The sequence below is a fragment of the Serinus canaria genome, chromosome 8 (assembly GCF_022539315.1).
Source record: "Serinus canaria isolate serCan28SL12 chromosome 8, serCan2020, whole genome shotgun sequence".
Taxonomy (NCBI): domain Eukaryota; kingdom Metazoa; phylum Chordata; class Aves; order Passeriformes; family Fringillidae; genus Serinus; species Serinus canaria.
The window spans coordinates 20,685,437-20,711,238 of NC_066322.1; the positions used below are offsets into that span (position 1 = coordinate 20,685,437).

Consider the following 25,802-nt stretch of genomic DNA (forward strand, 5'->3'; position numbering starts at 1 on the left):
CCAGAACAATATCACTTTCTTGGAATTAGTTTTTGTGATTAGTTCTCTGATTGATACGAGCTTGTTAAATGGGTATTTACTGCATCAATATGGTAGAGCCATTTTGTGAATGTCTTTGGAAATCAGCCAAGATGGGAAGAGGAGGCCAAAAGAGGACTGGTGCTTATTTCTAGAAAAGAGGAGTGAAAAGCCTCGATAGCAGAACAGGCAGCTGAGAGAAACTGTTAGCTGCCTTTTCAGATAACACTTTACTGCTATAGTGCAAGCTCTAAGGTACTTGAAGGCCAGGGTAATGAAAATGAACTGTTTCTCAATGTTTCAGTGTGTAATGAAGAGTGAATTTTTATTTTACTTCCAACAGTATTTATCTCCTCTTTCCAAAATTAAAAATCTAGGTTAGTTTAAGCATGTAGAGATGCTATTCCCGTGGATGATTTTATACCAACTTCTCCCTGTACCTGTTTCCTCATGCACTGAGCAATGGGGAGCCCTTTTATGTACAACTGAACATACTTTGGCACATTATGCCCAGCTTGCAGTAATTTCACTGAACTTTCAATTAATTTTTTGCACAGGCATTTGATGTTTAGAATATTTTGGCAATTCTTTTGAATCATGCTTTTGTACTTCAGATTTAAAGACTGACACCAAAGTATGTAGCTAGTTATATTTGGTTTGGGTGGGGTTTTTTGGTTTGTTTGGGTTGGTTTATTGTGTTTTTTTTTTTTTTTTTGCTTTTGCAGGCAGAACCAGGGACCATTTTCTCTTTCCTGTGAGTAATTCTATGTAGACAGTGATTCTCTCTTAGCTGTTTAACCTAATTCTGCTTGTTCCAAGTCTGTATGTAGGACTGCGTTTCAGAAAGAGCTGTTGAGCTGGAATTGAGCAGCAGGGAACAGTTACTGTTTTCTGGGTGTCTGGCAGGGCTCTCAGAAGCGGCTCAGCCAGGTCCTGGCCAGAGCAGTGGGCCTCGTAGCCAGCACTGGCATCAAGGGAACAGGCGGGGCCGTGCCCTCGCCCTCATTGCCCTCCAGGGCTACAAGACGCTGAACGTGACCAACATGTCTTCCTTTGCCCTTCCGCAGTAGGGAAGCTGTGGATGTCCCCATCCCTTCAAGCCCAGGCTGGATGGGGCTTGAAGCAGCCTGGTCCAATCGAAGGTGTCCCTGCCCACGGCAGGGGTCGGAACCAGATGGATGGTCTTCAAGGTCCCCTTCCAACCCAAGTCATTCTGTGACTACTTTGCTTCTCCGCTGCTGTGGAGTCAGAAGCGGCTAGCGCCAGCTGTGCCGTGACCTCGTTACCCCCGACAAGGGACCAAGAAAACCAGTGTTCAACTTTGTCAGTCCGGGGCTTAATCTACTGAACTCCGTTTGACGGTGTCAGCAGCTGCACCCCTTCGGCTCACAGAGTCCCCTCGCTCTCCCGAGCGGTGAAGTCGAGAGGCGAAGCGAGGGCGGGCAGAGTCGCGGCAAACGGCCGGTCTGTCGGCGGGCGGGGCCGGGCGGGGCCGCGCAGGACTCCGCAGCTCCCCCGCCCTTTCCCCGCCGCGCCCCGCGGGTCGGTGACGCGGCCCCGGAAGGCGCCGCCGTCACTTCCCCGGCCGCCATCTTGTCGGGGCTGAGGCAGCGCCCGCCGGCCCCGCTCCGTGTGCGCGGCCCGCCTGCCCCGAGCGCTGACCCGCCATGGCCAACAACAGCCCCGCGGTGGCGAACTGCCAGGGGCAGCAGGTGGCCCAGCACCCGCCCGGCGCCGTCCCGCCCGTGCAGCAGCCGCTGCAGAGCGGGGGCCCCAAGCCGGCGGCCTCGGGCAAGCAGGGCAACGTGCTACCGCTGTGGGGCAACGAAAAGACCATGAATCTGAACCCTATGATCCTCACCAACATCCTCTCGTCGCCCTACTTCAAGGTGCAGCTCTACGAGCTCAAGACGTACCACGAAGTGGTGGACGAGATCTATTTCAAGGTGAGCCCGCGGGCCGCGCTGGCGCCGGGCCCGGTTTGGCTGCGGCCCGCGCCTTTTCGCCCCTTATCTTGCGGTGAGGGATGGGAGTAAGTATCTCTTGTGTTGCTGAGCTGGGGGAATCCAAGGCTCTGCCTTCTCTGCCTCACCAAAGAGGCGTGTTCCGCGTCGGATTTGGAATTGCCGAGCCGTAAATGGGTTTTGAAGAGGGCAGCGTGAGCCGGGGCGGTGGGGGCGAAATGGCCGTCTGAGGGCTGCGCCTTCAGCCGGAGAGAGCGGGGAGGGCGCAGATCTGTGCCGCCGCCAGAGACCGGCCCTCCCCGCAGCGCGGAGCCGCCTGCGCGCCCCGTAACCACGCAGAAGGGATGGTGGTCACCCTGGGTGTCTGCGTGTGGCTCTCGTTCTCAGTTCCAGGTTAGGATTCCCTCCTCCGTAACTCAGCTTACAACTTAACGAGTTCGTTTTAGTGCTTCTCTTGGCGTTAGGTAAGATGTACTGGGGAGATTAATGGTCTGTATCAGGGCACCCATGTCTCGGTTCTTGTTTTGTTAGCAGGATTGAATCAGTTTTGCACCGAGGCTTCCATCAAGCCACTCTCCCAGGTAGAGGTATGCATAATTAATGCTAATCAACGCAGCCACTTTCTTTGTTCTGATAACGAGACCAAAATTTAGATAATTCAAGGTTAGATAATTCATTTATAGTCACCTGTGTTTTGGTCGTTATTGGCATATTTTTTCAGGTGAATTCATTTTGCTTGATAATGTTATTGTGTCAGCTGGTGGGTTTCAGTGTATTTGAAATAAATAAAAAGCAAAGGTAGCCTTTTTGCCAAGCCAAATCAAGTTACTTAAGGCACCATAATTGTGAAAAATAATTCCACCACAGTATTTTGAGATTTTTGGCAGTTTATGCTTACTTATGCTGCTGTTTTTTCATGTAGAGTTAGCTTTTCTCTGCCTGTGCTCTGTCATTTGGAGCTGATTATTTCTCCTAATACTTACTGTAACTTATATTGTCGGCAGTATCTCTCCAGTTAATTTACTACATGTTTCATGTGTGAGAGACACATGACTATCTAAATGGAAAGTAGCGGAGTTTACTTACCCAATTGATTTTTAGAGCTGAAAAAGTTATGAAACATATTTTCAGAAAAATTGAGAGTTTACTCTGTTTTTAAAGTGAACCCCTTCAGATGCACTAAAAAGTATTTGGTGCAATTTGTCATCTTTGTACTGGTAGAGCTCAGCAGCAGTAGGTCAGATAGTTCATTTGCTTGACTTGCTGTTTCATTTTTATCTTAAATTTGGGAAGAATTTTTACAAACCATTAAAAACCTGCATATTGATCTGATTTATTTACTGAACATGACAGTTAGTGACTCAAAACTGCATGCTAAATAAAGAGAAAACTCAGCCCCTTACTCACTCATGAGTAATGGCTGTGAGGGAGAAGATAACCTGATGGTTCAGCTGCTTCATTGATATTAATAAGATCTGAATTCTCTTCATGTTTTAAGATTCCTGAATAATTACGGTGGGGGTTTTGTTTTGTTAGTTGGTTTTTTTTTGTTTGTTTGTTTGTTTTGGTTTGGGTTTTTTTAATGAGTTGTTGGGTTTTTTTTTTAATGACCTGTCATAGCAGCTGTATCTTCAAGTGTATTTGTCTGTCTAAGAAAAAAGTGGCTCTTCTAGAAAATATTAGAATGCTGGGTGCTGGATTATGAGGAAAGATGACTGTAAGTCAAACAGGCAGCTAGTGATAAGCACCATCTTTGGAGATATAGATTGCGTCCAGATATTTGAATTAATTCATTTGTAATTTTGGGCTGGTGTTCCAGTTCTGTATCTATGAAGTGCAGGACTTCCTCTTTCTTTATCCCTGACCTTAACACCATGTGCATGTCCTCAGCTTCATTTCATCTGTGTATTTCCAACAAGTTAAGCATGCAAAGCAGTCTTTGTGGGATCAAAACTTTAATTACTCCTTTTTGAAAGGAATATTGTTTTCAGGGTTTTGTTATTTGTTTTAATTGATACCTGTCAAAACCAGCATGTTTACATAGCCTGTAATTAAAGTTGAAGACTATCATTTATGATAATGTTATACTCGATCCTTTGACTAAAAAATACTTTCATTTCCTGTGAGAAGCAATATTATATAACCTAATCAGAAGGATATGCAGTATTATTTGTGTAGTATTTATGAACTTCTCATGCTAACAGTACAGGAAGTCATAGTGGAATTTGAATTCTACAGTATTAGCATCTCTCATATTTCCTGTTTGGCAAAGACAGCAACTGTAAAAACCCAAACAAACAGTTCAGCAACTTCTGCTGTTAGTGTGTCTCTGATGTCCTGTGATTGTGTACATAATTGGTTTTATTTCATGTATTGTTAAAGAATCCTAATTTGTGAAGTACCATACAGCATGAACTCTTATTCCCAATCCACTGTAGCACCATTGTACCCTTTTTTGTCTTTTACATATATTTTAAGTTGATGTGTTTAGGAAAGATACTTGCTTATTGAGCCAGATATTGCTTCTCTGAATTTCAGAATTTCAAATGTAGCATAGGCAGTTATGTGGTTCTGAGCTTGTTTATGACTCTTATTGTCAAGTTTTATGAATGGTGTTGATTAACTTTGTTTGTGCACTCATCCCTAAGTGTATCTCACAAGATTTGTCTTGGGCCAATTTTATATCCCTGCAGTCTAAGAGAAAAAGCATTGCCTTTATGTTAAAATACTACCCTTGATAAACATATTTCTTTTGTCCTAATAGTAAGTGATAAAGAAAAGAAATCTCTAGTTAAGTTTACTTCAAAAATGAGACTTAGGAATATGAGACTGTATATTTTGACTTTTGTAGCTGTCATCAGCAGTTATCACTAAACTTGTAAGGAGATGGTTTAAATAAAGGCAGTTGTCCGATCACCCAAGGAAATAGTAATGATGGGGTTTAGTCGTAAAGTACTTGAAAGTATGTGGAGTATAGAATAAGCATGGGTGTTTCCTTTGGGGTTATGGGATTTGTTTGTTATAAATTTCATTCAGGATTTTGGCTGTAATTTCTTAATGTGGTAATTAAAATAGCCAAGTGCTTTGCTTTGCTTTAATGACAAAGCAGTCTTAATCTTGAATTTGCTAGAAGACAGTTTCTGAAGATTGGTTTAGAATATCCATTGTTAAATCAGGCTTGTGTGGTCACCTAAACCTTATGAAGGTTGTAATTGTAATTTTCTTTCTTTCCTCCTGTCCCCCACCTCACCCTTTCAGGTAACACATGTTGAACCATGGGAAAAGGGCAGCAGAAAAACAGCAGGCCAGACAGGGATGTGTGGAGGGGTAAGTAGAAGTACGTGCCTTCTTAAATTTTTCTGTCTGGTAAATAACTTTTCAAAGCGTAGATAAAATGTGCTTGTATGTTGGCTCAGTCTCTAGAAATAAAATATTTATTACAGAGAGTAGATACAGTCTTCTCACTTGCAAAGCTGTGGGTGTCAGTACTTTTTCCACGTAGCTTTGTTTGTAGATTTAGGTTTTATCCTGTGTTAGTTTTCATATTCTTTCTAGGTTTGGGATAATGTATTTGTGACTTTCTGCATCCTCACCTAACTTTCTGCTTTTGAAAGGTGCGTGGTGTTGGAACTGGAGGAATTGTGTCTACTGCTTTTTGTCTGCTCTACAAATTATTTACACTGAAGCTCACTCGTAAACAAGTGATGGGCCTTATCACTCATACAGACTCCCCATATATTAGGGCTCTTGGATTTATGTATATTAGGTAAGTATCAATATCATCAACTAATGACTGATCTAATATGCAGAAAGCTGTATTAAAATTTTATATTGTTTTTGTGCTTAAAGGTACACACAGCCCCCTACAGATCTATGGGACTGGTTTGAATCCTTTCTTGATGATGAAGAGGTATGTCGGCGAGGGTAATAATTTATTTTCTTTTGTTTCTTTTCATGTTACCACTTTAGGCTTAAACATTGCTTGATAGGGTTTTCTGTAGTTTGAATGTTACAATGTTATGTTCTTGTTTACATTATGTATGTTAATTAGTGCAGGAAACAGGTTTGAGCTGGGACCTGGGTAATTTCTCTTAGATTTTGAAGATCTAACGGATTTCTTCATGGGTTAAGATGTTACTGTGTCAGATTTGCAAAACCATGTGGAACAGGTGTACTGAATCAGAATGCATATAGCAGGCTCTGTGAATGTGTCTTCTGTGTGGTTTTTAAAATCATAGTTACTTTTAGGAAAGGTGTTGTAAGTCATGCAAGTGCTAAATTTGTATTATCTTTATTACTGGGATAGGGGAATTGATGCTTACATAAAAGAGTAGGAACTATATGGTAGAAACCAGCATTCACCTTGGAAAATTCTGCCAGAATCTCTGTGGTTATTATTCGTGTCCTGGAATGACTAAACCCAGGATTTCTTCAGAGGAGAAGCAAAAAGCCTGATTACTGCATAAGGTGGCATTATTTCTGGAATCTTAATGTCTTTGTTAATGGGGCAGATAAAGAGATGAGTTGCTAACTGAAGAAGTTCAGTAAAGAGGTTGCATTATTATTCAGTCAGATAGGAAAATACCTTTGGTATGCTAGTCCTGATTTACTCTTTGGAGAAATAGTAGGGAGCTGGTGGGTGAAGTTTCTTGGGCTATGAAGTTGAATACACAGTCTGCTACATACTGCTGCAGTTGGGATTCATTGAGCAGGTTTGAGATTACGTTCTGAATTTAAAAATAGAACAGGAAGGATCACTTGCCATCTTCATTGTGACAGTTGGCATCTACTTGAAGAAATTTCAAAAGTTGTAGTTGCAAATGATGTCCAAATACTGGTATTAAAAATAGTGTTAATTACAACTGTGTTTAACTGCAGTGCAGTGTATTTATTTTAAATGGCTTCTTTCCTGCTAAGTATCAAAAACACTGAGCAAAGGAAACAACTGGTGATTTCAGGTAAACCCATGCTATAGTAGATTTTTAACAAAAATGAAACCGAATTGGCTTGAATCAGTGTAATGTCCTTCTCCTCCAGCTGGGGCTAGCTAATAAGAATTCTTCTCTATAATGATGGACTGTAATTTATGAGAAGCGTTGGGGGTCCCCAACATCAGTTACTTTCTCAGGGTCCCACAAAGTCAATTTCAAGGACAGTACAGCAGTCACAAGTACAATGCATTGTGCAGGTCTTAACTGGTTCATTATTCAAAGCATATTTTTTAGTTTATACATTTCAGTTCTTGCTGATACTGGGTGTCAAGATATGTTTATTTCTTGTTGCTTAAAATCTCCTACTATACTTTTGGAATTAGTGTTTCTTTCCCAGCTGGTATCAGTAGCTTTGTGTTATGTAGAACACCTGCTTGGGGCTGCTTAAGTTTCTTACCAGTCCTGGTCAAACTCAGTAGGATGAAGCAAATTTTTATATATGGAATTATTTAAACCTACAGGATTTTTTTTCCCCTCCAGTTCTTAAAAATATGGAAGCAGTTCATCTTTTGTCATGCTGCTGTGAAAACCTTCCCAGGACACAGTTACTTTTCAGAATGCTTCTTATGTTTATTTTATTTAACTGTACGTACTCTCCAGGTGCTACGTTTAACTCCTCTTTTTCTTCTTTAGATCTCTGCAGCGATTATATTTGGAAAAACTGTATATCTGAACACTTAAATGTGTGTGAGTGCAAGCAGTTTTACGTTCAGATTTTCTCTTCCTGTTTAGATAACAAATCTCACTTTCCTTGTGTGCTTGCACTATAGGTTTGGGACTGACAATAGCTGACTAACATGTCCTGAGCTGTGAGAGGGCATAGCAAGAAGGCCTTCATGCGGTAATGACCCTTTTCAGAGACAATGGTCATCATGGATTATGCGTTTCCAATTATTTGTTCATTTATTTATTTTTTTACATATTTCTAAATTAGAAACCTCACTGCTTCATGGCAGTTGGTTTGCTATTGCTTCCAATTCTGTTAGGATGCCATTTTGTACTAGAGGTTTTTCTATGATCATTTTTAGATAGGCAATGATGTAGTTCATAAATTATTTAGGCCACAGGGTTGGGTATGATGGTACACAGTTGTATATCCACAAAATGGAGTATTAAATGTAGTTTCAGAGGACTTCTCAACTTTGTGGCATTTAAATACAATGCAAGATCATACCATATAACCAGACCGTGTAAGGGGATTTTGTGTTAATCTCTTCATCGACAGTCCCTTACCATCCAGATGGCTGCAGGATTAGTATGTGCCTGCATGCATATATATTGTCCCATTCCCTATCTGTAACATTCTGCCAAATCCAAAGGGTGCAGAGTTTGAATTTCTCTAAGGAAATGTATTAGAATATGAGACAAGTAAACTTTCATAATCATGAGACTTCAATAGGACAGTAATGTAGCAGCATTTTTTTTTTTAATCGGTAAAGAATATTTTTGACCATCAGGATATTTTTTGCTTGTATTTTGCAGGACCTGGATGTGAAGGCAGGTGGGGGCTGCGTTATGACCATAGGGGAGATGCTTCGTTCCTTCCTTACTAAGCTTGAATGGTTTTCCACGTTGTTTCCAAGAATTCCTGTGCCAGTCCAGAAAGCCATTGACCAGCAAATTAAAAGCAGACCTAGAAAAATCAAGAAAGATGGCAAAGAGGGGATGGAAGAAATAGACCGGCATGCAGAACGTAGACGTTCAAGGTCACATAAACATTATTTTAAAAATGAATGTTAAAAGTTCAACATTGAACTACTTATTAGCAGCAACATGTTGGCTTTTCACTGAAATAAGTTTTAAGGCAACAGTTTATGGATGCTAGTGGATTAAAATAGTCAGATGATAATTTGTATTTAATATTAAGTACAAGCTCTGTCTGTAAAGTAGAAATTGGAAAGAGGATTTCTTAACTATTGAAGGAGGTGTTTCATATAGAATGTCTTCTATTTTTAAAGGTCTCCGAGACCAAGATCCATCAGTCCCAGGAGGTCTCCCAGAAGATCCAGAAGCAGAAGTCACCATCGGGAAGGCCATGGATCATCTAGTTTTGATAGAGAACTAGAAAGAGAACGAGAACGGCAGAGATTAGAACGTGAAGCAAAGGAGAGAGAAAAAGAAAGGCGGAGATCTCGAAGTACTGATCGCTCGCTGGAACGGAGGCGAAGCAGAAGCAGGGACAGATACAGAAGCCGGAGTCGAAGTCGTGACAGGAAAGGAGATAGAAGAGACAGGGACAGGGAACGAGAGAAAGAAAATGAGCGGAGTCGGAAAAAAGAGAGAGATTATGATAAGGAAAGAGGTAGTGAGAGGGAAAAAGATCGATCTAGAGAAAGGTCAAAAGAAAAGAAAACTAAGGGTGACACAGAGGAGAGGAGACACAAGGATGACAAAGATGAGAAGAAACACCGTGATGACAAGAGGGATTCCAAAAAAGAGAGAAAGCACAGTAGAAGTCGAAGCCGGGAAAGAAAGCATAGGAGTAGGAGCCGAAGCAGGAACACAGGTAAGCGCAGCAGAAGCAGGAGCAAAGAAAAATCAAGTAAACATAAAAATGAAAATAAGGAGAAGTCAAATAAAAGAAGTAGAAGCAGAAGCAGAGGAAGAACAGATAGTGTTGAGAAGTCCAGAAAACGAGATCAGAGTCCCAGCAAAGAAAAATCTAGGAAGCGTAGCAGAAGCAAAGAACGTTCCCACAAACATGATCACAGTGATAGCAAGGACCATTCTGACAAACATGATCGTCGAAGGAGCCAAAGTACAGAACGAGAGAGCCAAGAAAAGCAACAGAAAAACAAAGATGAGACTGTGTGAATTCTTTCAAAAGTGGATCACATTGAATCCTATAAATGTTTGATTAAATCCTGCTTATTTTTTCTTAAAGTTGAGATTGTGCAGTAGTTGATGAGCACTCTTCTCCAACCTCCCTCTAGGCTGCAGATTGTCATTTCCTATTTTCGGTAGGGAAGTGCCTTTGTAAACCCATTCAATGCATTGACGGTTTCAAACCATTTGTTTAGTTTAATTTGTAATGCCGAGATTGTTCTTGCATTTTTATTGTTCAGATGTTTCTGAAATGTACAGTCTGTACATATGTCCTGAAAATGTTTTAATTCCTTTGGCATGGTTGCCATGTTGGTTAAATTTGTATGAGGCAATAAACTGCCACTAATTATACTTTCCTTTTGTAGACGTGGAATTATGGTTTGTATGCTGAAGTTAGCATGGCTGTGCTCTCCATAATAGTATGGCTTTTAGGGATGGATCTGGAATGTGTATTATAGCTGAGATATTTATGTGCATACAATGTACATTGAGGGCTGCAGGTTTAGAACTAACATTTATGCCCACTGTATCTGCTGTTTTGTCCAAAGCTTTTAAAATGTATTATGTTGATCACCAGTGGTGTTAAATTGAGTGGACTTTCAGAGGTAGTGGTTTTTGATGCAAGGATTTAGATTATGCTGGGGCTTGTTTAGTTATTCCGTAGAGAGGCTACCTCAAGCGGACACTGTAAAGGTTGACGGATGAGTACCGTAGCCATCTATGCATTTTATTTGTTTGAAGAAAATCCATGTAAGCTTCCTTTTTTTAAAAAAAACACAGTTTATCCATTTGTGGTCCTTTAATGTTTTTAAGCAGCTGCACTCTGTCATTTATGATAATCCTGGGCTAATAAAGGCATTTAAGATGGGAAGAGGGAGGTAGGAAGAAGAAAAATATCAAAGGATTTCAGTTTCAAGCTTCCAAAGCATTTTATAAGTGTAAACATTTAAAATAAGAATTAACTGATAGTGTCCTTTTTTAATTCATATTTTCTACAAATAGTAAAGATCACAGTTTGTGCTGAACATTTCATCTGGCATATTTTTTTTTAAAACATGTTGTTAGAAGGAAAAACCAAAATGCATTATAGAAAAAGATCATATCATTAACGTCCAAGTCTATTTCATAGATTATTCTGATTACTTGTGTACTCAGTGAGGAGAACCACCTGGAATAAACTCAGTTAATTCCTTTGTATTGAGTGTCAGCTTTTCCCTGCATGTTCATTGCCAGTTAAAGAGTGCTTCAGTTCCTACACATTTTATTTTCAGAACAAGTGACACTTTGTATGAATAAGGGTTTTTATGTAATAAGTGACTTACAACGAAGATGTAGCAAACAAAAGAAATGCTGCAGCCCCAAGATAGGAAGAATATGAAGTGGGAATCAATCATGAAGTAACCTGAGGGTAGAAATACAGTATTTGTGCCTTTTTTTGCTTCTGCGTGATGCAGGTCATCTAGACTTATTTTGTTCTAAACATCCAGGGAAAACTGTGTTTTGACTTCCAACAGTATACTTCATTCCATAGTATTCCAAGAATCAAACTTTTTTTCTTCCTCCCTTCTCTTCCTGTTTTCTGAACTGTAATGGTCTTTATCACCATGATCCTTAGTAGTCAACAATTTTTAGTACTGACGTTGTTAAGGTTGTCTGCTTATATTTGTGTTACCTGATTTTAAGTCTGAACTTTAAACAAAATTTAAGCTTCAACAAGTTCATTGCCTTGCAGTGTAAAACTAAAATACTGAGCTTTCATTTAAGATTGGAGAAGAAAAAAAATACCCTGTCTAGTAGATAACTGGAACTGTCTCTGCAGTCTGCCAAGGGATTGCATAGATTCTGTCCAGTGCAGGCAACTTTAATTTATCTTGTTTGTGTCTAGAGGGCTTCTTTTGGCCTTGTTTCTAACCTTCAGTTTCTGAAACAAATATGTTTTTGGGCAGAGAGGCTGCAGAACCAGTGTTTTGTCAAGGAAAATGGATTACTGATTTCCAGTAATTTTCCTCTTCTGAGGCTGTGGGCAATACAGTGAAAGAATGGTTTATTTGCAGGAAAAAATGCAGGTATTTGAGAGACAATCTTTGACCTGAACGTGGACAAGTACTGTCTCGCTACAACAAAGATGGTGAATGTTTCGCTACAGCCTGTGCAAAGACTGGCTCATCCCAGTATCTCTTTACAAGTGCAGTAATTTCAGGACTGTGCTTGTATTTTCCTATTTTATAAGTAGTCCTTTTTGGCCTCTGAATTTAATACGATCAATTGAGTTAGCAGTGTAATGGACAGCGCAATATTCACTGCCAACCAAGACCTGTGACAATTACTTGAATCAAGACACCTGTCTAAAGTTATCCTTAGGATTTACTGTCATACAGCTTTTCAGTTTGTATCCAGTCTCTTAATTCCTTTTTGTCTTTCTGATGCCATTTTATTATTTCATGTACTGTTCCTTAAAAAGCAGAAGGAACTGCAGGGCTGTGAAAGAAGCTCTGATGAGCAGGGGTGAGCCAGTGGAGGTGCAGTGCTGCCCACTCTGTGCAGTTGCTGCAGTGCAGTACAGGCGCACTGGACATTCATCTCAGGGGCATTAGAAGAAAATTTCTGCCAATTTTAGCTGGAGGAGCTGTGGTTGCAGAGCTGTTGTTTCTTAGTCAGTGCATTCACTCTTCAGTTCTCAGGGTAAATGACCATGACCGAAGCACTATGAACCCGAAGTTTCCATAGTATGCCATGTGTCCATAACAGCTTAGGATAGTTACCCTTGAGAAGCTTCATCTGTCTTGGAAATTTCCGGTGGCTCCAATGCTAAGTACTGGAATATAATATTAGTAACCTCCTACAGCATATGAGTCCCCCTCTTTAGGGGAATCTGAAGGAATTTGATGAATTCTGCTGGCTTTAGATGTTTGAACCCTTTGCCCCATGGTGCAGCACATGTAGCTTTAAGTATGGATGACCACCAGCTATTAAGCAGGGTAAAACAGCATTTAAGTGCCACTTTTGATGTTTTGCAATGAGGTTGTTGTTATCTCTTTTACTCTTCACCAGCAATACTTAGGTGGTAGAACACTCAATCTCAGTAAATTTGGGTTGAGTCGGAAGTCAGCTGAAGGGTAGATTTTTGCAAGTTCTTTCAGTGGATTGAAATCTAAGTTTGGAGCTATTATTCTGTGTCAGATGAAACTTAATACTGTATATTTTAAATAATATATACAAAGTTTTTGCAAGTGTTCATATTTGTGTAATTCCAACTAAATACATCTTTACTATTATGCAATGAATTTAAATTTTTTATTAAGTAAGCATTAATGAAGTCATCTACTATAAAATAACCTAGGTAGTTATAATCACCTAATTTGTTAGTCCACATGATTTCACAGATACTGCTCTGAAAACATCCATTTTAGCATATCCATGCCCACCTCCAAGCCTCCAAACGGGAATTTTCTTGTTTCTCAAGTCTTTCAAGAGACAGTGGGGTTGGGTTGTTTGGGGTTTTTTGGTAGGGTTTTTGTTGTTTGTTCAGGTGAGAATTTTATTCCTTGGGGGTTTTTTGCTTCATGAAGTCCAGAGCTTCATGTGAGTAAATAGTACAGACACAGGATCTACAAAAACGTGACATTTAATTGTCCTTTCCTGGGATCTGAAGCCAGCATGACCCATAAAAGTGTGTTTACCTCAGTATGGAGAGAACCTGCAACCAATCCAATTTTTTTAATCAGCTCAGTGAATTCCAGTGCTGTTTCACGTATCAGCAGTGTTAACTATTAGACAATTGTTACTAGACAATATCTAATGCTTGAATAAAAACACCTTGAGGTTACACAACGCCATAGTAGGAGGTGTGTATCTGGCTCAGTTTCATTGTGTTACTTTCCCTCCCTGTTTTGCTAATTGTATACATCTCCTACACTTTTTTAGAGCTGAATCAATGTGTTTTTTCTTGAAATCATTACTCCTATTCAGCTTTTTGCTTTTTTTTTTCCCCAACAGACATACAAATAATACATTCTGATACAATTACACTTCAGTGACAAAAGTGAGAGGAGCTTAGTACTACAGCATTGTTGTTTGTAGTGTGTAATTGAGTTGTTTGAGTCTCTTAATTCTCAGGGAAAATTAAGAAAACATACACCAACAGTTTAGAATGGCTTTAAGTACATTAGAGTTACTGTTAGAGCATGGAATTATCTGAATTGCTTAGGTGAAAAGAAGTAGTTCAGGGCTTGAATTTGGTTCCAAAATAAACCAATTGCTTTAGGTCTCTTTAAACACTTAAAACTGTGGTGACAGTGTTTGGCAATGATATCTGCAAAGAAATACTGATATAGAACCCTCAAGAAAGAAGGCTGTTTAATTTTTTTTATTAAGTGAGAAATAAAAGCAACTTTCTATTAACTAATGCAGAGCAGTTTAAAATAATGTTTCCTAAAGAAAGACTTGTTTGAGCGTGACTAAATGCATGTTTTAAGAAGCAGCATGCAATTCTTGAGCCATCTACAAGCAACTTAACTGAAGTGTGAGATTCCCCTGAGATTTTGTGTAAGTGATCAGAAGCATTGGCTGAGATACTTAGCACCTAATGTGTTCCATGAAGAAAGGCAATTTCCAGAATGGATAGTCTGTTTTTATAAGCTGAAAATAGTGCTAGAAACCCTGTTGTCTTTGGATACCTTCGTACATATGAGCTTCCAAAGACTCTGTTAAATGACACAGGTTTGTCGAACCAGTGACTTTAAACTCTGCTTCAAACTCGGTTGACAAAGTAACCACTGTGGAGTATGAGAGAAGGTCCTGCCTGGATTAGGTCTCAGATATGGTCTCAGGTGTTCGGCTTTCCTGCTCCCAGTCCTAAAGTAGCTGTGAGTGTTGCACTTAAGAATAAACGTGTCTTTCCAGCTTCAGGGGAAAAAAGACTGAAAATAACATTTAGGGAGAATGGTGTTATGAACAATCTTAACATCCAGGATAGCATTAGGTGAACAGCAGCAAAAAGGAGATCAACCTTGGGAGAAAAAGTCAGTAGCAATTTCTTGTCATTCCTCTGAGACGGGAGCAGAAAGTAGTCCAGAACACCAGGAGAAAGTAAATGAGTGCTGAAGAATATTTTTATCTATTTGGATTTTAGGGGCTTTTCTGGGGAATTACAGCATAGTGAAGTAAAGGCTTAACAAAGTGAAAGAAAGTTGTTACAAATGGAGGAGAGGACAAATCAGTAATGCTAACAGAAAAAAGTTACAAGAGATTTCAGAGGTTAATATGATGGATTTTAACAAACCACTTGTGATATACAGGACAGGTGAAGCATTTCCCTTCAATCCCAAAGATTTAATCAGCAGGAAAAGTTAGATCATACATTCTAATATTAATTGTGATTGTTATAACTTACCTCCTTATCTGAACCAGAATTTCATCTAGATGTGTTTTGCATTGCTCTTTCCTCTATAAATAACTATAAAAGAATTTGGACATAAGGACAATTCCAGTTATGGAAAAGCAACTGTCTTGAGAAATTTTTATTTCAGTGGCTAATTTTGAAGTTCTAGCAGTTTACATAGGCAAATAAAATACTATCCTGCTGAAACCCAGAAGAAATAAGGCAGAATAGATTTAGGTAAGCCACTTTTTTTTTTTTTTTTTTGTTACCTTTTTGAAAATAGAAAGCAGAAGTATCACCTAGTTTCATTTTTAATGGTATGTGGGAAGGCTACAAAAGATAATCCTGCCTTTTATTATGTGCTATCAAATTAGTAGTAAGTGTGGTGACCAGGCATGATAGTAGGCAGGCCACAATACACGTAAGGTTTTGTTGGTTTTTGTTTTTGTTTGTTTTGTTTGTTTTTTTTTATTTATTTATTTATACATTATAAAATGGGGGAGGGGACAAGATAAATCTGTATAACACTACCAGAAGCCTTGACTATCAAATCTATATGTTATATACATCTTATTTGAAGATGATGCAAAAATATTCTATAAACTTCAGGAATTTTTAATGAATGTACTGCTCTTACCCATTCCAACAGAGCTTCCAGAACAGGTGACTGAAATGACATGAAACAATAGTACAAGTGTTAGATGTCAGGTTGTAAGCTGCAAAATATTATTAGTCTGCAGTATGTAATCCATCTGTACTACTATGCAACCTCATCAGATAGCAGTAATTTTCTATAGGATTAAATCCATACCTTGGGAATACCAAAGTAATTTCTTCCCCTTTAAAAAAAAATTTACTTTAAAAAATGTGATTAGGAGTGATTTATTGCAGTTTCTTTATTTAAAAAATACATAAAACAAAATGCTCATTTATTTGCTTGTATATTATAACCATTCGTAACCTCCCAACTGAACATTAAGTTTTCTATATTCACCAGGATATGGGTGATCCAGTTAGGAGGTACCTGTGCAGATAAGTGTGCTCAGACCCAAAATGCTGCTGTGAAATTCCCATTGCAGATATTGCAAGACTACACTCATAAAGTTTACTCTGCAATCAACACTAGAGCAGAAAAGGTTTATTCCATGCCACCTTTACCTGCATAACTTTGGATTACATTGTAGCCATCTAGCATAAAAAAAAAAAAAAAAAAAAAAATCAAAGAAATTGAATTTCTACCTGAATATATTTTCTTAGGACAGAATGTGAGCTTTGGCCCCTTGTCGGTCACTGGAGCCACCACCACAGTGTAGACATCTCCACAGGGTATCTTGGTGATATCACAGTGACTCACACCCAAGCTGGGGGTACAGCTGAAATTGCCCTTTGAGCCACATAAATCAGCATTGTAGTTTATTGTTTCATCAGAAGCTCGCCAGAACACCCTGATGCCATTGTTGCTGAGCCTATAGAGCTTCACCCCAGAAGGGCAGCAAGCACCTCAGAAAGTAAGAAACATTAATGAGCAAATTTTGTGAACTCACAATGTATTATAAATTTCTAGATTGCAGTTTAAACCAGATTACTATGATTACCAGCATTTAAAAGAGAAAATTATTCTTTCACAAGCCAAAATAATTCTTGAACTGAACTAGGAAAGAAAAGTTTTATTTAGAGTCTTTTTATGGAGCTTTACATACTGGAAGAATATCCCTGATAGGTGCAGCTGGATGTCAAACCCGTCTCACTAATGGCTCTCAGAGACACTGTATAATTGGTGCCACATGTGATACATCCCAGGAGACAGTAGGTCTGAAGTGTGTGACACTTTGCCCGTCCTTTTGGAGATTCCAGTGTTGTTACATATGTCTGTGCACCCCTCCCAACAGACCAGCTGATATTGGCTACTGACTGTGTCACTTGAGTTAGTATCAGGTCATTAGGGCAACAAGGAGCTGAAAGAGAACAAAACCCAGAGAAGTTAATTCTGTTTTGTACCTGGAAAATGGAAGGTATTTAGAGGGTTGCAGGTTGAATAGTACATGATCACAATTAAAGGAATTAAGAAGTGCATATTTTTCAGGAATGCTGAAAAATAGTTGACTCTGCTGGCAAGCTTCTAATAAACAGAATGTTAGTGTAAGATCAGTTTGTCTCTAACTATGGGTTAGAACCCTGGAATTACAAAATGATTTTTCACCAAGATTCTAAAAATTACTAAGATTTTTCATCAGAATATCAGAGTACATTCTGTAGTTTAATTAACCAGGATCTGTCTCTACCCCTCAAGTAATACGTTTCAGTCCAGCTCTGTCTCTGTTTAAAGTCTCTTCCTCTACAATGTAAAATGACTGCAGCCAAACTGCATGTTAAAAATAGATCCTGGTGTATATTAATCTCTGCCTGGAGAGGTGGTAGAGGACAAAACCTGTTAACAAATTAATAGCAGGAATAGTGGGTAGGATGTTCTTTAATCTGTTCTTTACAACTGCTTATTTGTTGACATGGACATTACCTCATTGCCTCTCCTGGTAGTACTAAATATCAAAATGCTGACAAGGAAGTTATGCATTGCATTAGTGGCTTATGTTATTACATTTTAGTTAGCTGTGCCAGAAGATAATTGGTTGCACTAAGGCCTCTCAGTCTGAGGCAACTGCCAAATGACCCTTCCTTGTCACACACAAAGATACAGACAGGTTTACAAAAAGGGCATCCAGCAATACATAGTACAATGTGCATATATTGTAAATAAAAATAGCCAAAACCATAGAGTCATATTTTAATGTTATGCTGCTAAGTATGTTGAGCTATATACAATTCCCCATACCTGTCTCTAAAGGGATACTGTAGCTTGGTAAGCTCTGTCCTGCTGGCGATCTTGCTATAGCACTGACAGAGAAAGCAGATCCACAGGGAAGATCCATTAGGGTACAGGAATTCCTGGTGCTTGTGCAATGCCAAAGTCCAGCCTCTCCTCTGGCAGTGACAACGTACATAGCTTCTTCATTGATAGGTTGCCACTGCACACTGATTACAGATAGGCCCTCCTTTGAGATATTTTTAATTTCAGGACTGCAGGGAGCTGAAATATTTCATATTAACAGTATTTAAACAGATTATCTATGCATACTATATAAGTTACATGTGAAAATTAAATTCCAGTTAGAACTGACAAATTGCTTCATAAAAGTATATGATCTTTGTATGCTTTACTCCTGGTGAGAATTTAGAAATTGTGACAGAACAGAAAACGTAAGGATTTTGTGTATAAATTGTAATTCTGATTTTCCAAGTACTGGAGCTATTAGAAGCTTTCAATACAAATCTGATATAAGTTCCTCTTCTTATAGTATATTCTTAAGGACTTAAGTATATTCTTAAGTTTTGGAGTTGCTGGGTTTTTTTGGTTTTTAAAATATTTTTATTGGTGAACTTAGTAAAACAGTAAACAGCAACTTAGCACTCCAGTAATGTTTTTATCCACGAATCACTGTGCTGTATAATAACGATTTCTTCAGCTACAGGAGAATGAGCGATCACTACCTGTTGCCACGTGCTGAGGAGCACAGGAGGTGTTGCCGCCCCGAGCCTCGCTGAAGGAGTACACGCTGATGTTGTAGGGGGCGCTGCACTGCAGGGCCGACAGGGTACAGGCCGTGGCCGTGTCCCTGCAGAGCACCACACCGCTGCCGCCAGCTGCTCGGGTCTCGTACAGGTCAGCGCCTCGCACAGGAGCCCAGGTGACCCGCACCGTGTCGCTTGATATGAACACGGCCCTGAAATCACTTGGGCAACAAGGAGCTGCGAACAGAAAAGGCAGACACGGAAACCCGAATGGGAGTGGAAAACTGGTGCAAATAAAAGCCTTGTTTCATTTATCTATGTTCTTCTTGTCTTCTCCAAAGTTGACCAGTACTGTGCAAACAGTCTAATGAATCCCAGATTTACTTAAATTAATTTAGTACCACTCCTTCCAAATCGATAGACATACTAGTGTTTAGGTCAGACATAGGAATTATGCATATCCTTAGTTTAAAATTTTAAAGGTCTAGAGGTTAAATAACAATTTTCTTTTAAATTTCCCATTGAACTTAGTATTTTTTCATTTTCCAAGTATGAAAACTCCCTATGAGGAAGTTGAAGACTTTGGTACACCCTTCCTGAGGTAAAACCAAAAAAAAACCAAAATCCCAGACAGGACTAGAGTTCCAATGTTATGCCAGGTCTGTGTGTTATTCATATGCCCTTTCCTGATGATTGTGAATTGTTAAACTGTTTTCAAATTTGTATGCATGTTGTTGCACTTGACTATGCAAGTTAAGTTTAATTGCAATGTGAACTGTTCCTTTTTCTCTGCCGACCTTTGTGTGTTATGCCCAAAATCTGAATAAAAATAGAAGTTAAAGTCATTATCTTCCCATAAAAATGTCCAAACAGTTCTACCATAAATACAGTTAAAGGATCCAAATGAATTTGCAGGAATACATGGCTACTTACCAGTAGTGTAATTGAGTACATCACCTAAAGGACTCTGTCCTGCCTTGTTGTATGCAAAGACACTGATGAAATAAGTGAAACCACAGTCCGACTGGAAATGGCATTGAGTGTGTGATGTGTTGCAGTGCACTTCCAAGCCATCATCACTCTTCACAAAAACCACGTAATAATGACCCAAACTGACGCTAGACCATGATACCAGCAAGTGACCAGGTTCTTCCTCCTCAATTGATATGTTTACTGGTGCACAAGGAACTGGAAAAAAAACATTAAAAAAACCCCAAAAAATTCTCAATTATTTTTTTCTTTCTTGAAGTTATAATCCTAGGGAATAAAGGAAAATCAGGGATATATTGAATTATATAGAATATAGAATTATTCTACTCAGCCTGAACAGTTGCTCTGTCTTGATCAAGAAAGCAGCAACTTAGCTGCCTTTACAGAGGTTGGTGCTTATATTTAGATGACAAGTGGGTATGATTTTTAAGGAACAAAATAGATGCTACCATCATGTTTTACAGAGACATTTGTTTAAGGAGCCCTCTGAACAAAAAGTGACACCAGGCAATATTTGAAAAGAAATTGGCACAGTATGCACTCACAAATAGTAGGTTTGGATGATAATTGGAATACTAGCCTGAATAGCAGTTGGCATCCAAAAGCCCCTATATGTGAAAACCCTTTATATTTTTTTTATAAAATTTACTGGCTGTGGCTGAGTAGAACTGTCCTTTGCTTAGGTTTTCCTTCTGTTGGCATTCCAAAATGCCACATTAAACTGCAAACTCCATGGCTTTTGTTTAAATAACATTTACTTTCTTTCTATTTCAGTAAAGTACAGCTTGCTGCTATTAGAATGAACATATGTGACATAGCTGAAGCAATGTTGACTGAGATTACAGCCCACAGCTTAATAGCTGTCTCTGGCACAAGGCTCTCTCATTCTTTTAGATGCATCACAGTGTTGCTCACATGATTGATCTCCAGTCAAAAGTCAAAATGAGGCAGGTTACATCAAATAACTAAGTACATGATGTTGTGTATTTCAAGTAGCATATAATAAAAATAAATTGTTTAGATTTTTATTAAATGGGCAGTTTATCTAACAGGTCAGGAAACAACAATCTCGGACATGGCAGCGGTGCTGTAGCTGAACTGATCAAGCTATTGAACTGAATATGGTTGATGGTTTCTTTAGTCTAGCGGTGTTGCTTTGGCTAAACGTGCTTTTGTTGACCCCTTTTCTAACTAGCAACTTGACGTGTCCCAGAACAGTTCTATGCTCAGAGGCAGTTCTTAATGCCATTTCCTCACAAATTTCTTCCACCACTGCAAATTTTTGTCACAGAAATACGAAAAAGGTTTAGGGTCTAACCCCTGCAATAGAAAAGTATATGACATAATTCATGAAAAAGGTCAAAAGCAGAACTATTTGAGAATCACCTGTCAATTGCAATGGATTCATTTACATTTGAAATTAAAGAAACAGATGTTAAAATGTCATAAGCTACATAAGAATCAGTGACACATACTTGTTTTCAAGCTCACTGCATCAGTCGGTTCACTGGATCCAGCATCGTTGTGTGCTGTGACAGACACATAATATTCAGAGCTGCACTGGAGGGATGGCACCACACAGGAGGCAGAAGATGTGTTACACCTCAGTTTCAGGAGTCCACTGGAGACTGCGACACTGTAAGTTAGAGCTCCTTCTGTTGGCATCCAAGAGACAACAGCTCTTAAAGCACCACTATTGAAAGATACTTTAACATCCACTGGTGCATTAGGACCTATGGTATAATTTGGAACACATAAATATAACTTATAGCCTACAGACATGATCTCTTTCACAACTTGCAAAGTAAATGCTTTTTTTTTTGAGTGCAAACCTTACCCGCATTTATGTTAAAATTATATTTTAAAAAATAATTAGTTCTAGTTGACCATGGCTGAAACTCCCTGCTTATTTGAATATTTGCTTCTCACAATTAGAAAAATCCTCAAAATCAGTCTGAGCTTGTATAACTCTTATCCAGACTTGTCCTAAGTACAACTTCAGTGACAGTAATTGCTATCTTTGCCTCAGTAATGTTCACTAAACATAGCCATGTAATTTGAGCTTTCATAAACTTTGAGATGAGGCAAAAATATGATCTGAAAATCTACTCCATGTATCTTTGAAAAACATAATACAATCACAAATACATATAAACACTTTCTGGTATATTGTTGCTGTGTTGTTCTTAAAATGCGACCTAGTTTCAGAAAAGAAAATTTCTTACTTGTTCTTTGGTTATATGTGAAATCATCTCCAGGCATTCCATTGGCATTCCAGGCATAAGCCTTGATAGTATAGAGAGTTCCTGGATCTAGATTTGTAAATATCAAGGAGGTATTGGTGGTGTTCTGCTTCAGCCTTCTGCCCAAACCATCTGATCTCATGAGTGACACAGAGAATCCAGCTGCCATATGCACAGCTTTCCAGCTCACTGCAATGGAGTCACAACTTGGAGAATGAACAGACAGAATCGGAGCAGCCAGGACTGTTGAGAAAGAACAAAATTATGCTTTAGGTTTTTCAGTAGGACAGCTTGAAAAGGCCAAATTTGAAATGAATTTACAGAAAGAACAATCACTAACCCTGAGAGACAAATTCAGTGGCAACAAAACCAGAAAAAAGAAATTAATGCAAGATCAACAGAACAGATTTGGAAAGTGATTTGGTGCATCAATTATTGTATCACACATTTTGTGAAATGAAGAAAAGCTTTACAGAAAGTGAGAAGGGTTACACGTGTTGAAGAATGAAAATCACCAAGAAGATATTGCATTTCCAGTCCTCTAAGTTTCACATTGTCTTCCTATCTTATACTTTTGGTTGTTTCTTTATTTTCTTTATTCCTTCAAGTTATGCCTTTTGTTAAAGTAAAATACATATATTCATACCAACTCTAGTTAAACTCCCAGCTGAATTTTTAACTTACTGTACCACCATAAAGTAAACCATTAATTCAGACTTTTGTCCTGGTCATTAAGTCAGATGGCTGAATTCTAGTCTTCAAAAACTGAAAGAAGAATGTGATCAGTACAATTTAAAATAATAATTCAGGACTGGTACATGCATGAATGCTTTATGTTATAATAACATACAGAATTTGACATAAGATTTTGAAAGCCCACCTGTTTTTACTTTTCTGAAAGGTGAAGGCTGGCTTTTTCCTCCTGAATTGATAGATCTGACAGTGATTCGGTACAAGGTGGCAGGCTTCAGTCCTGTCACTGTGCCTGGAGAACTTTTTACTATAGTTTCAACAAAGGAATCTCCATCTTGTGCAGTCAGCATGTAATTAGTAGCCCCAGGTACTGCTCTCCATTCCACTGTGATACTGTTGCTAAGTTTTGAATAAGCTTGGTCAATAACAGGTATATCTGGAGCTAAAATGGAAATAATGATAGACGTACTGAAGTGGGAAAACACAGTCATGTGGGATGCTGCATGCTCTGAACATTTCACAAAGACAAAATGTGAAATTGTGAAATTTTACACATTCTATGAATGATTAAAATTTAAGTTAAATGGACTTTCAGTGAACATTAACAAAATACAGTCTTGTGATAAACTAGACAAAATTTCATCTTTCCATAAAAATATTCTAACACTCTGAAATCACTATTTTAAGACCATTATTTAACCTAGGTTTCACTGAGAGGTTCTCCTTCAGAGCAAAGTAACTATATTACTAACTAAAGGGATATACAAAGCAATATATACAAAGAAGTATATTTTTATACAAAGCAGAATGAAATAGGACACTGAACCATAGGCATTTCTATATTAAAGCAACATACAATAATCTAGTCTGGAAGAGATCAGGGGAACTCACCTAACCCCCTGCTCAGAGCAGATATACTTGGGTGTTCAATAACACAACAAATCAAATATTGTAACAATGCTTTGGTGTTATGCTCCGCCATTCAAAAAGAGCTCTTGTGTACTGCAGACACACAACTAACTACACCCGTGAATTCCTTAACCACAAGTAATTTATGTTCAGAAATCAGGATTTCCACACTGAAATCAGCATTTATAAAGCAATTACGCATATTGCAAGGCTACAAAACACTCACTAGAAGAGAAAAAAGATAGAATGAAAGTACATCCTACATAAAATTAGGAAAAGTAATGTAGAAGTATTTGGGATGAAGTAGGTACCTTCGTTCACAGCAAAGCAGCTCATGGGGGATTTGGGAGACCTGAGCAAGTTTTATAGACAGCTGCTCAGCTAAGTGCTAACATCTATAACATCTATATGCTGTTTTATATTTATATATATATTATATATTATCAAGCAAGACTTAGACCTGGGTGAGGATTTCCTGCACAGAAATGTTTATGAATTGTTATGAAAGATAATATTATAAAAAAAAACTAAAAAAATTATAGTGCAGGATTTTACTCCACGATTGTGAAAGACCCATCTGCAAATGTTCCATAGGCAAGGTCAGACAGAATATCTGGGACCATTTCTACAAATGGGGCAAAAGAGGGTGTCTGACTGTAACTGATAAGAAAGTGCTTGGGACTAAGAGCAGATGTTAATGGTTAGTTAAGTAGCTCTGTATTAAATTCCAAAACCTTGGAAATATTTGTGCATAGGTGTTTGTGCTTCTTCTGGTGCGATTTTTGTTTTGGTATTTGTGGTGTGTTTGTTTTTTGTTTTTGTTTTGATTTTTTTGTTGTTTTGTTTTTTTTTTTTTTTTTAGGGAGTGTGATGGAGTTTTCTTTTGATCTTTCATTTGTTTTTTTTTTTTTTTTAATTATTAAAATATACAACAATTAATTGGCTGTAAATATGGGACAGTGTGAATCCCATTTGTACCACGGCTATATAATGAACAGCAGAATTTGTTCATCTGAGTGGTCTCCCTGGTTCACACTACTATCAAGGTACAAGTCTGAATATTTGCATGAGTGTCCAACAGAATTGTGACTCCTAAAATGAGATTTAAAATTTATAAAGACATCAATGTAATTTTTTAAGCCGGAATCAAACATGAAAACATTTTTTGTTCACGAAGCTGCTAAAACTTACAGAATATTTTATTAAAAGCACAAGTGGGTATTCTCTTCAGACCCATTCAAAAATAGGCAGGGAAAACCATAAAACCATTTTGAGTATTTACCTGTGTTTGCTGAAAGTATCTGAAAAGGAAGATGTAACAAAATTAGAAATACATTGTAAGATATTTTATTTTGAAAATTAAAAATTAACAACAACATAAAATACTATGTGCATTAACACATTTTACTGATATTTGCTCAGATTCTTTAAGCAATGAAAGAGTACACAAACAGTGAGATTTGGTACAGGTATGCAGATTATACTGCCTCTGCATTTTCCCCTCTGAACCTGCCTATTAATCCCGTTTGCAGTTGTTGACACACTTTGAAAGTATTTTTCAGTCATATGTAAACAGTGCAACACTGTGATAGTATCGGAATACCAATGTGGAAGCGGATGTCTGATAGCGCTCCACCCTAACTTTTAGTTTACTTTTCCGAAGAATACAGTATCATCTCTAAAATAGCTTTACAGCAAGTAAGTCTCACTCACCGTTTCTAGGCAGCTGAGAAGCACTCCAGTAAACGCTAATGATTTACTGTTTGCACCGCTCATCTTGACAGAACTCCGTTCCAGCTTCACACGGGGCGAGCTGGAGCCGATGCCAGCGCTGTTCCCCAGCGGTGCTGTCACTGCGGGCGCACTCCCCGGGGCAGACGAGGTCGCGCTGGGCTGGCCGCTCCTCCTGCGGGATCGCAGCTGGACAGCGGCCACCAAACCCAGTGACACGGGGCCACCACAGCGCTCGGCTTGTGCCGCGGGGCTGGGGGGGGGGGGGGCCTCTTCCCTTCTGTTATAGGGTGCAGATTCTGTGTGGTTTATACAAGACTCGCAGAATAATTAAGTTAAATGAAATTGGGTCTTCGGTTCATTGTCTATTGCATTTTTGCCGACTCACAACGATCTTCTTTTCCATCGGGAATGATGCCCTCATCGTACTCCTCTTTGAATGGCACGCCGCCATACAGACTGGGAACTAACTATTCTTCCTCATACCTGG

At 38.8% G+C, this 25,802-nt stretch overlaps 2 protein-coding genes across 6 annotated transcripts; one reads left to right on the forward strand and one right to left on the reverse strand.

Moving 5' to 3' along the window:
• The first annotated feature begins 1,587 nt into the window (after positions 1 to 1,587).
• Positions 1,588 to 10,150, forward strand: PRPF38B (pre-mRNA processing factor 38B). The gene is made up of 6 exons (XM_009088481.4): positions 1,588 to 1,964; positions 5,241 to 5,309; positions 5,597 to 5,748; positions 5,832 to 5,892; positions 8,456 to 8,679; positions 8,932 to 10,150. Exons 1-6 carry the CDS (start codon positions 1,686 to 1,688, stop codon positions 9,785 to 9,787), a joined length of 1,641 nt encoding a protein of 546 aa, XP_009086729.1. The 5' UTR covers positions 1,588 to 1,685; the 3' UTR covers positions 9,788 to 10,150.
• A 3,258-nt stretch (positions 10,151 to 13,408) lies between these two features.
• Positions 13,409 to 25,437, reverse strand: FNDC7 (fibronectin type III domain containing 7). 5 transcript variants are annotated; one of them, XM_018912108.3, is made up of 13 exons: positions 25,295 to 25,437; positions 24,864 to 24,882; positions 22,860 to 23,114; positions 21,962 to 22,222; positions 21,212 to 21,469; positions 19,680 to 19,934; positions 18,726 to 18,983; positions 18,010 to 18,264; positions 16,880 to 17,134; positions 16,419 to 16,679; positions 15,817 to 15,846; positions 15,192 to 15,254; positions 13,409 to 14,718 (listed from the first exon to the last, which is right to left on the reverse strand). In XM_018912108.3, the coding sequence occupies exons 1-12, from the start codon at positions 25,355 to 25,357 to the stop codon at positions 15,217 to 15,219; spliced, it is 2,208 nt and encodes a 735-aa protein (XP_018767653.2). In that variant the 5' UTR covers positions 25,358 to 25,437; the 3' UTR covers positions 13,409 to 14,718; positions 15,192 to 15,216. The 5 variants fall into 5 exon arrangements, with proteins under 5 accessions (XP_018767653.2, XP_018767654.2, XP_009086728.2 ...); XM_018912109.3 differs by having other exon boundaries at positions 13,409 to 15,254; positions 21,212 to 21,391; XM_009088480.4 differs by having other exon boundaries at positions 13,409 to 15,254.
• Between the last annotated feature and the right edge of the window lie 365 nt (positions 25,438 to 25,802).